The 11,451-nt window shown below is 56.8% G+C and overlaps 2 protein-coding genes across 3 annotated transcripts; one reads left to right on the plus strand and one right to left on the minus strand.

The window, feature by feature from the left end:
• The first annotated feature begins 1,116 nt into the window (after positions 1-1,116).
• On the plus strand, positions 1,117-5,725 carry ACY1 (aminoacylase 1). Its single transcript, XM_023727141.1, has 14 exons — positions 1,117-1,228; positions 2,133-2,197; positions 2,285-2,389; positions 2,674-2,768; positions 3,078-3,154; positions 3,245-3,334; positions 3,435-3,491; positions 3,837-3,910; positions 3,996-4,045; positions 4,147-4,291; positions 4,388-4,456; positions 5,076-5,155; positions 5,299-5,359; positions 5,447-5,725. The coding sequence occupies exons 1-14, from the start codon at positions 1,135-1,137 to the stop codon at positions 5,699-5,701; spliced, it is 1,317 nt and encodes a 438-aa protein (XP_023582909.1). The 5' UTR covers positions 1,117-1,134; the 3' UTR covers positions 5,702-5,725.
• A 2,090-nt stretch (positions 5,726-7,815) lies between these two features.
• Positions 7,816-10,064, minus strand: RPL29 (ribosomal protein L29). Of its 2 annotated transcripts, none has more exons than XM_023733516.1 (4): positions 10,019-10,064; positions 9,561-9,605; positions 9,160-9,224; positions 7,816-8,320 (listed from the first exon to the last, which is right to left on the minus strand). In XM_023733516.1, the coding sequence occupies exons 2-4, from the start codon at positions 9,595-9,597 to the stop codon at positions 7,943-7,945; spliced, it is 480 nt and encodes a 159-aa protein (XP_023589284.1). In that variant the 5' UTR covers positions 9,598-9,605; positions 10,019-10,064; the 3' UTR covers positions 7,816-7,942. The 2 variants fall into 2 exon arrangements, with proteins under 2 accessions (XP_023589284.1, XP_004368648.1); XM_004368591.2 differs by having other exon boundaries at positions 10,024-10,058.
• Between the last annotated feature and the right edge of the window lie 1,387 nt (positions 10,065-11,451).

Below are 11,451 nucleotides of genomic sequence, written 5' to 3' on the forward strand. Positions count from 1 at the left end.
AGGCACACATGCTCCCATCCGTCCATTTATTCTTCATTCCTTGCACGCTGTCCGGGCGCCAGCATTGTGCCAGGCTGAGGTGGGAAGCCTGTGGGTACATGGACCTGCCTCCTGGAGCTTAGTCCTGAAGAGACAGACGTCAATAAATAACCTCACCTCAAAGGGGGCTGAGGGGAGCGGTAGGAGATCGTCGGAGGGAGGGGAGCAGGCATGGGCTGGCTCCGGCAGGGCTTTGCAGCGCTGGACCCTGAGGGCAAGAGGGCGCCCAAGGGGCCGGCCGCGACTTCTAGCGTCAGCGCCCGCCCTCCTCTCCATCGGCCCAATACCGAGGCTGAAGGGGGAGGAGCCTTCCAGGGGCGGGGCCAGCCCAGAGCACGTAGCCGGGCGCGGGGAGGAGCTGGCCGCGGAGGCGCAGCTGAATGACGGGTTTGGGGAGTCTGAGCCTTTAGTAATCCCCTAGGCGGCCCGAACCTGGGGCGGGCGGGGTCCAGAGGCTGGGCTCCCGCGCAGACGCGGCCTCTGGGTCTGGAACAGCCTTTGCTCTCAATCCTCGTTCTCGCCCCACGCCCTGGTTCCAGCCACATGGTGGGCGGGTCGGGGCGGTTCTGAGCCCGCGACCTCGCAGTACCTTGAGTTCCGGCCACAGTCCGGGGTGGGCCCTCAGAAGCGAGCAAGAGCCCAAGACCAGGACAGAGTGAGGTGGGGGAATCCTGGAGAGAGGCAGAGGGATCTGGGGTTCCCTGGCATAAGAGCCGGGAAATTGGGAGAAATGTTTCGAGGAGGGCGGGGGAATGAACGCCTAGGCTCAAACCTGACTCGGCTACTCTCTAGCTGTCCCTGAACCTCTCTGAGCCTCAGCTTTCTCCTCTGTAGAGTGGGCAGAGGCAGGAACTTCATGGGGCTCTTTGGGGGATTAAATGAGAAAATGGGTTGAAAGTGGTCGGCACGGCGCCTGGAACAGAACGGGTGCTCCGTAACTAGGGGAGACTACAGCTCCTTTTCAGGGTGTTCCCATCCTGTGGGCCGCACGGAAGAACTCGTCCCAGGGAGCGGGCCAGGTGCAGATGGAGCGGGCCTCAGCTGGGAGGGGTCGTTAGTCATTCGGTTTGTCCCCAGCTTTCCACACACAGTGCCATGGCCAGCGAGAGTCCCGAGGGCGAGCACCCGTCCGTGACGCTCTTCCGCCAGTACCTGCGCATCCGCACTGTCCACCCGGAGCCTGATTATGGTGAGAATGTGAAGGTTCCAGGGCCTGCGATGGGGGCCTAACGGGTGGGAACTGTGCTCTAAACCAGCCTCCAACCCCTGTCACCCAGCTGAGCCACAGGGGCTGCCCCAGTGGTCTCCTCAACCCTTCTAGCCACTCCCTAGGTCAGTCTCTCCAGGCAGTGTTCATGAGGAACACTTTCCCCAGAGGCTGTGCTGCTCCAGAAGTTACTCCTGGCAGCTAGTTAAGGAACAACTTCACCTCACTCCCCACTGGGGAGACTGAGGCAGCAACAATGGAAAGAGGCCCCCAAAAGTCTGCTGGGGCTAGACAAAGACCACAGCCGCCATGGGTGGCTGGGAATTTGGTACATGGGTCCAAATGTCTGCTCTGTGATTTCCCAGCTGGGAGACATTGAGGAATCCTTATGTGACTGTGCCCATCTTTAAGGAAGATAATAACACCTGCTTCCAGCCCTTCCACAAAGGGTCACTAAACTGGTTGCCATTGAGTTGGTTCCAACTCATGGCGACCCCATGTGTGCAGAGTAGACCTGCTTCACAGGGTTTTCAAGGCTGGGACCTCTCAAAAGCAAATCACCAGGCCTTTTAGGCCTTTTTCTACTGCAGTACCGCTAGGTGGGTTTGAACCCCAACCTTTAGGTCATCTGCTGAGTGCAAACCATTTGTACCACTAGAGACCTAAGGGACTTATAGGATCACTAGCTGGCCAAAACATCTTCTTCCTTGGGGACAGAAATGCAGGTGTCTCCAAGGAGTGTGGAATCGTGTTGGGGAGGCAGCAGCCTAGCTCTGGGTCTGCACCACTCCCTGGGTGTCCGCCGTCTTCGCTGTGCCTGGGCCGGTGGGAGCTGTGGGTGGGAAGGAGCAGCCCCCAGCCCCTCCAAGACTCTTTGTGCCCGTAGGGGCTGCCGTGGCCTTCCTTGAGGAGAGAGCCTGTCAGCTGGGCCTGGGCTGTCAGAAAGTGGAGGTGAGCATGGGGTCCTGAGTGAGGGGAGGTGGGGCTCTGGTACCTCCTCACCCTGCACTGACCATCCCCTCTCCTTACCCCCTGCAGGTGGCACCTGGCCGTGTGGTGATTGTGCTGACCTGGCCGGGCACCAACCCCACACTCCCCTCCATCTTGCTCAACTCCCACATGGATGTGGTACCTGTCTTCAAGGTGTGGGGGAGGGGGAGGGGGAGGAGGGAGCGTGCACACCCTGGGCACATAGCATTACTCTACTCTGGAGCCTTCATCCAGCAACGATTCATTGCCGTGGGTGGAAGTGGGTGGGAGAAGCAGGGACGGGGTGGCAATTAGCTGCCCTTCTGTCCCCCCCCCGCCACCACCACCCTGCCTGTCCCGCGAACCTGATTGTGGGCTCCTAGGGCAGGGCCGCAGTTGACCAGAGTGCATTAGTGACTAAATTTGGGGCTTGGCCCTTTTCCCATCCCTGCACCCAGGAGCACTGGAGTCATGACCCCTTTGAGGCCTTCAAGGATGCCGAGGGCTACATCTATGGCAGGGGTGCCCAGGACATGAAGTGTGTCAGCATCCAGTGAGTGTCCTTTGTTTCCAGTTCTGCACAATGTCCTTGCCAGCCCGGTGGATTGACGCAAGGCCTGGGGTATGGTCAGAGGACCCCAAGGCCAAGGAACATCTTGACCCTTTACTGTAGACAGGAGTTATTGCTGCGATGATTGCATGGATGGGGACACTGAGAGAGGGGCAGGGACTTCCCAGAGTCCCTTGCCAGGCTGGGGCAGAGCTGAGTCTAGGACCTGGGGCTCCAGTTTGCCAGCCCTGCCTGGCCCTGCTGGCTCCTCCAGCACCTGGCTCTGTGTCCTTTTCACTGCCCTCCCCCCAGGTACCTGGAGGCTGTGAGGAGGCTGAAGGCCGAAGGCCGCCGTTTCCCCAGAACTATCCATATGACCTTTGTGCCAGGTAGGAGTGGCTTAGGGAGGGGCACCAGCTGGGAGGAGGAGAGTGTATTGGGGGCAGCCCCCTCATCTCACAACCCGGCTACCTTTCCAGATGAGGAGATCGGGGGCCACAAAGGCATGGAACTGTTTGTGCAGCGGCCTGAGTTTCAGGCCCTGAGGGCTGGCTTCGCCTTGGATGAGGGTGAGCAGGTTGGCAGGCTGCTAAGCGCTCAGGGAGGAGGTAGGGAGGCTGCTAGTCGAGGCTGGGCCACTCCATCCCTGATTCCCCTTTCCCCCTTCAGGCCTGGCCAGCCCCACCGATGCCTTCAGTGTCTTTTACAGCGAGCGTAACGTTTGGTGTGAGTATGGGCGTCAGGGGGAGGTGGTCACTGTACAGATGGGAGACTAGGTCAGAGAGGGCGAGGGCCTGCCAAGGGTCACACAGCAAGCTGGAGCCAGAGTAGATCTTGAACCCAGGGCCTCTGTCTCCCAGCTCCTTCCTGTGTGGGCTTCTCCTTCCTGTTTCCTTGACCAAGAGCTTCTCCGAGGGCAGGCCCTGACTGCGGGCAGAAGTCAGCTCTTTGCCATGGGCTCTGAGGGGTACAGGGCCCTGCTAGGGGAGCTTGGAACGAGGGGGAGACCTCCAGGGCTGCCCTGCATTTCCAGCCCCTCCCATGCTGAAGATAGCCCCTGCGTCTCCCCAGGGGTACGGATCACATGTTCTGGGAAGCCCGGCCATGGCTCGCGTTTCATTGAGGACACAGCAGCAGAGAAGCTGGTGTGTGGCACACGGGAAGGGAGTTTGGAGGTTTGGGAGGTTCTATCCTGGGACCATTCTCACATCTCATCTCTCACTCTCCCAGCACAAGGTTATAAGCTCGATCTTGGCCTTCCGGGAGAAGGAGAAGCAGAGGTGAGGCAGCCTGGGAAAGGGGGGGCTCTGGGAGGCTGTGTGGGAGAGAAGGGGCTGAGCCACCTTCTACTGTTGTTCCTTGCCCCCGCCCCCCCCAACAGGCTGCAGTCAAATCCCCACCTGAAGCTGGGGGCCGTGACCTCTGTGAATCTGACTAAGCTAGAGGGCGGCGTGGCCTATAACGTGGTACCTGCCACCATGAGCGCCAGTTTTGACTTCCGTGTGGCACCCGATGTGGACTTGAAGGTGCCATCTCCACTTGGGTTTGAAGGAGGGACCCCCGGTCCTCAGTCGCATCCTAGAGGCTCAGGGAGAGGCTCAGGGTCATTTCATCCCCCTTAGGCTTTCGAGGAGCAGCTGCAGGACTGGTGCCAGGCGGCTGGCGATGGGGTCACCTTCGAGTTTGCTCAGGTATCCACTTAGGACCTGGGATAGGGGACTTCTGGAGCTGAGGCTGGGCTCACCACGTGTGTGACTCTGTAGGAGCGCGTGCTTGGTGTGTCTGCAGGCGTCTGGGCATTTCTTTAGCTATGAGAGACACGTTTTATCTACCCAGCAAGCATTAGTTGTGGAGGCCACTGTTGGGTTCTGGGGAGTACTGTGGGGAGGAAAATCAGAAACAGTTCTTTCCCTCATAGTCCTTACAGCCTGAAGTGGGGAGATAGACACACATCAAATACTTACATAAAAGTAGTATTACAAGGAACACACGTGGCCCAGGAAAAGGTGGGACCCCGCACTCTGAGGGCCTATGATTGGGGTATTTGGTCTGAGAGGTCAGAGAGAACCCTCCTGAGGAAGAGGCACTTGGGCTGAGACCTGAAGAATGGACAGGAAATAAGTAGATGGAGGGCGTTGGAAGGTCCCAAGCCTGGCGCCTTTAAGGGACTGGGCTGGACGGGCCCACTAGATGTCTGCGAGGGTGGGTGGGGGTGGGCGGGTGCCCTGTGTCAGGCACAGCCCACCCTGTGAGGAACAGGGCAGGGACATTGCCCCTGTCCTGATCCTGCCATCCTTCCCCTCCCCCTAGAAATGGATGGAGCCCAGAATTACAAGTACTGACAACTCAGACCCCTGGTGGGCAGCATTTAGCGGGGCCTGCAAGGACATGTGAGCACGCTGATCAGCCTGTGCCTTCCCCTCCTCACACGGCCGAGTTCCTGTCTCTCTGTGCCCTGTCACCTTACTTCACTCCTTCGGTTCTTGCTTTGCCTCTTCCTTCTTCCTTGTTCACCCAGCTCTCTCCCCTGCAGGAACCTCACTGTGGAGCCCGAGATCTTCTCTGCTACCACCGACAGCCGCTATATCCGTGCGGTGAGCCCTTGCGAGGCAGTGGGGTGGGCCCTGGGGTGAACCTGGACACAAGCCTTCCCCCTGATGGCTCCTCCTCGCCCCCTGCAGGTGGGGGTCCCGGCCCTGGGCTTCTCGCCCATGAACCGCACGCCTGTGCTGCTGCATGACCATGATGAACGGCTGCATGAGGCCGTGTTCCTCCGTGGGATCGACATATACACCCGCCTGCTGTCTGCCCTAGCCAGCGTGCCTGCCCTGCCCCACGCGACAGCTGAGCCCCATGCTCCCCACCTCTACCCTGGAGCTTCCACCCAGACCAGTGCCAAGGACCCCACTGTCCCCCACCACGCCAATAAAATCTGAGTGTAGGCAGGGGCCGCCTCTAAACCATTAACAGTGAGGACATTCGCTTCTCTGGAGAGATGGTGTTTACCACCCCGTCATAGCTCTGTGCCCCACAACCAGCACTCGCATCTGGTACCACCCAGTCGTGTCTGCCCAGCCACAAGGGCCCACATTGCTGTTGTCAATGGCCATCATGCTTACATCTGACGTGTCAGGGGCACCAAGAAAAGGACCTCAGGGAGCCACCCCTGGCTTTCAGGGGTACATTGGCATCCTGAGTCAAAACGACTGGAACTAGATGTTGGGCATGCAGAGTGACAGCTAACGAGGCATGACGGTTGGCACTTCAAATCCACAGACTGACAGGAAGACGTGTGGCCCCTGCTCTAGTGTTGGGAGCAGGGGGTGACGGGGCAGGGACTCTGGTAGGCCGGGTCAGTGCATCAGGGTTCCTAGCACCCTGGCCAGGGGTCATGAGGCGGTGTGTGCAGAAAGGCCCAGGAGTTGGGCTTCAGCTGGTTGGCCTTACTAGGTCCCCAGGCAGCTGTGGCCCAGGAGCTGATCCTGCTCCTCGAGCTGGTCTGGCCTCATCTGGTCCTGACCTCCATGAGCATGGGGCAGGGAGGGCCAGCAGGGCCGGCTTTTGAAGTTCCTTGTTTTGGTCCGAGGGGAAGTCCTGGGCCTGGATTTGTGGACTGCAGGCTTAGTACTGATAGGACTAATAGTAATCCCCACCCCTGCCCATGGACTTGTAACAAGGAGCCTTCCCTTTCACGGGCTCCATCTTCATTGAACCCCCACACCAGCCTCACATGTAATGCAGGTGCCATTACAAGCCCCATTTGAAGACAGAGCAACTGAAGCTCAGAACAGAAACTTGCCCAAGGTTACACAGGTTGGAGGAGGTGGAGTGGAGATTGAGACTCAAGCATTTGATACCTGGGGACTTGGGCTCCTTCCTTTGCACAGGGCAGGCCTCCTGTGGAAGCTGGAGGAAGCTGAGGGTCATGGCCTTAGGAAAACCTAGTTGAAGCCTCTGACCTTGGGATTGGGGCCTGGCCACACTGGAGCAACTTGAAGGGACCACTCCTCCCTCAGGGCAGAATGACTGGATAAGAGCATGCTCCCTGTCCAAGGTGCCAGCACAGACCTGGCTCTGGAAACCCTTCTCCCTGTAACTGCTGAAGACAGTGAGTCAGGGTACAAAGTTGGCCCTTTCAAGATGCCACCTCCCATCTGACACCACCTGGGGAAGGGCAGTTGGCAACCCACAGTGGGTGCCAGGCTCAGTCAAGAGCTAGCAGGACTGCAGCCTCAGCCTTGGTTGGGCAAATTAAACTTCCTGGGGCCCCACGTCGACTGCCTGGGTTGAATGAACAGGTTTCCTCATCTGTAAAATGAAGGTAATAGAAATAGCTACTTCAGAGGTAATGGGACCATATACACACCAGGGACTGCCTGTCATCCTGCCACCCCTTTTGAGTTTCCAAACTGCCCAAGTTTGGATTATACATCACACAACCATCATACTCAGATTGCTTATGAGGATTAACTGTACCCAGGAACAATGCTCCACCGGGTGCCTCCTACAGGAAGCCTCCACAAATACTTATTACTTCACTACTTGCTCACTGGCTGCTCTGAGCACCAAGACCCTGCAGATGGAGCAGCTGGTCAGGAGGCACAGCACATGACCTGTACAGTATTTCATCAGGGCACATGAGGGTGTCTCCTGGGCTCTGGCCCATTTGTGCCCAGAAGGCAGTGCCACCACTACTCTGCCTTTATGGTCCAAGAGTGGACCCTGGCCAGGTGTACCAGGAACAGCCTAAATCTGGACTGCATTAGGCCAAAGTACAGAAATCTTTAGTAGGGGCCCTTCCAGTTCCTCTGGACATGCTTCAACACCTAACAAGGGCATCTGGGATTTCTTCCTTTTCTCAGCGGCCTGCCCAGCCCAGCCAGCAAGCTGTATGCCCCAGCTCCCCTAAGGCCATTTCTAATTTATTAGGTTCCTCCTCTTGCACTCCAGGGCCATGACTCCCACCCACCCACATCCCACCATCCATTCAGAGGAGAGACTCTTCTCCTCACACAAATGGAGGCACCACTCCTCACCCCCAGCCCCACAGACACAGCAGACTGACAGCAGCTCCTGCCTCAAGGTTTATTTGTACAAATAGCACAGGAGGACACCAGCCCCATGCAGATTGCAGCCCCAGGGGTCACACCAGTCCTTCTGTCCTCAGATGGAGAACTCTACTCCGAAGCCTTTGTGGGGGCCTGGGTACCTTTGGGAGCCTGACCTGGAGCTAGAACTTGAGTGGAAGCCTTGGCCGGAGCTTCGGCCTTACTTTGAGCCTTGGCTTTGGACTTTGGCCGGGAGAGCCTGAGACCCTTGGCAATGCGGGCCCGAGCACGCTTCCCAAGCTTGGGATGGGCGATGTAAGCGAGACGACTGAGCTTGCGGTTGACGCCCCTTGGGATCCTGGGCTTGACCTCTTTGGGCTTTAAGAGAGTTTTGATAGCCTCGGCACGTGCATCCATGGCCTTGGCGTTGTTGGCCTGCATCTTCTTCAGGCCCTTCTTGTTGTGCTTCTTGGCAAAGCGCATGTTTCTCAGGAACTTGGGGTCCACCTGGAAGGCACGAAAGGTACCAGCAGCTGTAACTGCAGTGTGTGGTGCTCCACTCCACAGCGGGGCCCAAGAGAATAGGAGGCCCCAGGCCAAGTCTGCTGGGGACTCAGCATTAAATGCTGCAATATTTCAACCCTTTTAACAGTCAAATGCAAGTGCGGAAGGAAAGAACAAATAATGGCTGCCCCCTCTGCCAGGGCTGCAGGACTCCAACTTCCTACAACAGTGCTTCGGCTGCGTTTTCTTTACAGGGAGGTGTCAGTCACACACTAAGCCTGGTACAACAGGCTGCAACCGATTCACAGCAGAGGAAGCAGAGTGAGAGACCAAGACGGGAAACTGAGACTAAGAAGTTTGGTGATTCACTCCACAGCGAGAAAGCAAGGGTGCAGGGAGAAGTCTGCGGACAGGGCTCTAGTTCTCCTTGCCCGTCTCAGCTAACCTTTAGAACCCCGGACACAGGCAGCAAAGCTTCCCCCAAGCACAGCATGGCATCAGATCAAGGTCATAAGGCTGGTGAATATGGAATGGAAGGTTCACAAGGTGCCCAGAAAGTACCAGGTGCCAGGTACAAAGCTGCCTCTTCCCTTGCAGTGCTCTGGCTGAGCAAGGGAGATGATCAACCAAAGTGTTGTTATGGGTCTGGCAGGGCTTGACATACAGGCAAAACCTGGCTGAGCAGAGAAAGGAATTGTGGGCTGTGGCCGACCACTAAGATGAAGGACACCTGAGGTGCTCAGCCAGGGGCTGAAGCTGGAAAAGGTCACCATGAAAGGTCTTAACTATGCAAATGGAGCTGAGAAGGGACAACCTTCTAGGTGATCCAGGCGCACACTCACCCCCTTAAGAGATTCATATCGTTGGGATCGGGGTTTCTTGATGCCATTTCTGTGCCATTTTCGGGCTGTGGGAAAGAAAAGGATTTAGACCAAAAAAAGATTTATTTCAGTAAAACCATCCAACAACACAGCTGACAAGCTGGGGAGAACCATGACTTCCCAGAGATTTGGGAAAACCCTTAACACTGAACGCAAAGCACTGTGGGCATCTCAAACGGATCCCTAGCTCCTAAACCTATAAACCCAAAGGTAACAATGGATGAAAATAAAACCAGTCCCAGACTCGCCGGTGGAAATGTACGCCCCTCACTACTCCCCACACTCTCCACCCCCCACCAGTCCTAAACCATTCCCGGCCAGGGTCTGGGTCCCAACCTGGAGGCTGAGCCTGGGAAACTTACATTGGTTGTGCGTGGTGTGGTTCTTGGACTTGGCCATGTCTGCACCTGGAGGAGAGTGGAGTAGATCAGGGCTGGGGACTCGCTGGGCTGGGCCCGGCCCATCCTCCGCCCTGATCTAGAGGGGAGTGAAGCAGGCTTCAGAGGCCGGGACCTGCGGCCCCCACCCGCCCGACTCACTCTGCACGACCCGACATCGGTCCCCACCTCTTAAACCCAGGTAATGGTGCCCAGGACCCCCCTCACCCAAAGCTGTGCCCCTGGGAACTTCAGTACCCCCCAAAATCCAAGTTCACCCACCTCCCCTTTTCATTCATCCCTTAAGGACCTACAAGCACCATCCCCCGCCCCGTGGCCTCTGCTCCCCACAGCCCCGCAACCGGCCCCCCTGCCCTCCCTCTGGCCTGCGTCCCTCCGCCGCCCAGGGGTCGCGGATGGAGCCGGATGCCGCGCGGTCAGACCTCACCGTCTCCCGCGGCTCCCGGAGCGCCAGGGACCGGAAAAGAGAGAAAAAGCCGCGGTGCAGCACGGGAAATAGGATCGACGAAGCCGGAAGTTACTACTGGAAAAGCTTCCCTCAGCGCCGGCAAGAAAGGTTCCTAGACTTGGGCGGCCAAGAGCCAGACGGAGAGGCCCCGCCCCTACCCCTTCTCCTCCCTCCCAGGCCCTGGTGGTCGGGCCTCTTTAATGGTCCTCAGGGCAAAGAAAGTTCTCGAGGGATGTTAGGCTGGAATTGAGCGGATATTTGTGTTTTTAAAAACCACCCCTGGCTACTGCGTGGATAGTGGACTGTAGGAGCCAGAGGGGAGCTACAGAAGTCGATGGGAGGGTGACAGCTGCCTGGATCCGAACGAGGGCAATGGGGTTGAAGAGAAAAGAACAAGAAAAGAATAGACTGGACCTGGGTGCAGAAGACGAGGGAGAGGAAGGAGGCAAGGATAGCCCCTAAGTTTTGGGCTTGAACATCTGGGTTAACAGTGGTGCTGTTGACAGAGATGGGGAAGATTGGGGGAGAGCGGGTTTTTTGTTGTTTTGAGGGGGTCGATGATCCAGGTGTCTCTTTTTAGATACATTATGTGAGATGATTATTGGATATCCAAACTGAGTAAGCATTGCTTCCTAACAACTCTGTTGTCTGTACGATTCATTCTTCACACAGCAGTGGGGCCTGAGAGCTCTTTCTAAGATAGGAATCAGGTTCTGCCACTTAGACTTCCCCTTGCATTGAAGGTAAATCAGGTCCCTCTGCTCTTTGGATGGTGTGCTCTTTCTTGGAGAGGCCTCCTTGGGCTGCCCGATTTAAAGTAGAGACCCTCGGCTGAGTCCTTGAGTGGTGCAAACAGTTAAGCACTCCACTGTTGCTCTGTGCCTCCGAATAGATTTTAAGTCACAGCGACCCATGTGACAGAGTAGAACTACCCCACAGTGTTTTCTAGCCTGTAATCTTCACGGGAGCAGGTTGCCAGGCCTTTCTAACCCAGAGACGCTGGGTAGGTTCAAACCTCCAACCTTTTTAGTTAGAAGCTGAGCACTTAACACTTTCTGTCACCAGGGCTCCTTAAGTGTTCACCTACTAATTGTAAAGGTTAGTGGTTTGAATCCACCCTGAGGTGCTTCAGAAGAAAGGCCTGGCTATCTGCTCCTAAAAGGTAACAGCCTTGAAAACCCTATAAGCAGTTCTACTATGCACACTTGAAGTCATCATAGGTTGGAATTGGCTCAGGAGCCTCCGGTCCAAAGGACATGCTCTGCTTCTGGTGCTACTTTCTTGGTGGTATGAGGTCCCCCAACTCTCTAATCACTTCCCTTTTATCTCTTGTAAGATAAAAGGTGGTACAGGCCACACCCCAGGGAAACTCCCTTTCATTGGATCAGGGATGTGACCTGAACAAGG

The sequence above is a fragment of the Trichechus manatus genome, unplaced genomic scaffold (assembly GCF_000243295.1).
Source record: "Trichechus manatus latirostris isolate Lorelei unplaced genomic scaffold, TriManLat1.0 scaffold00001, whole genome shotgun sequence".
Classification (NCBI taxonomy): Eukaryota; Metazoa; Chordata; class Mammalia; order Sirenia; family Trichechidae; genus Trichechus; species Trichechus manatus.

Excerpts from the sequence above, each read along its gene's own strand:
- ACY1 (XM_023727141.1), top strand. The coding sequence starts at position 1,135 with ATGGCCAGCGAGAGTCCCGAGGGCGAGCACCCGTCCGTGACGCTCTTC. Across the intron at positions 3,155-3,244 it reads CCATATGACCTTTGTGCCAG|ATGAGGAGATCGGGGGCCAC; the intron begins GTAGGAGTGGCT and ends CTACCTTTCCAG. Across the intron at positions 5,360-5,446 it reads ACAGCCGCTATATCCGTGCG|GTGGGGGTCCCGGCCCTGGG; the intron begins GTGAGCCCTTGC and ends CGCCCCCTGCAG.
- RPL29 (XM_023733516.1), bottom strand. The coding sequence starts at position 9,597 with ATGGCCAAGTCCAAGAACCACACCACGCACAACCAAT. Across the intron at positions 9,225-9,560 it reads CCACACCACGCACAACCAAT|CCCGAAAATGGCACAGAAAT; the intron begins GTAAGTTTCCCA and ends TCTTTCCCACAG. Across the intron at positions 8,321-9,159 it reads GATATGAATCTCTTAAGGGG|GTGGACCCCAAGTTCCTGAG; the intron begins GTGAGTGTGCGC and ends CGTGCCTTCCAG.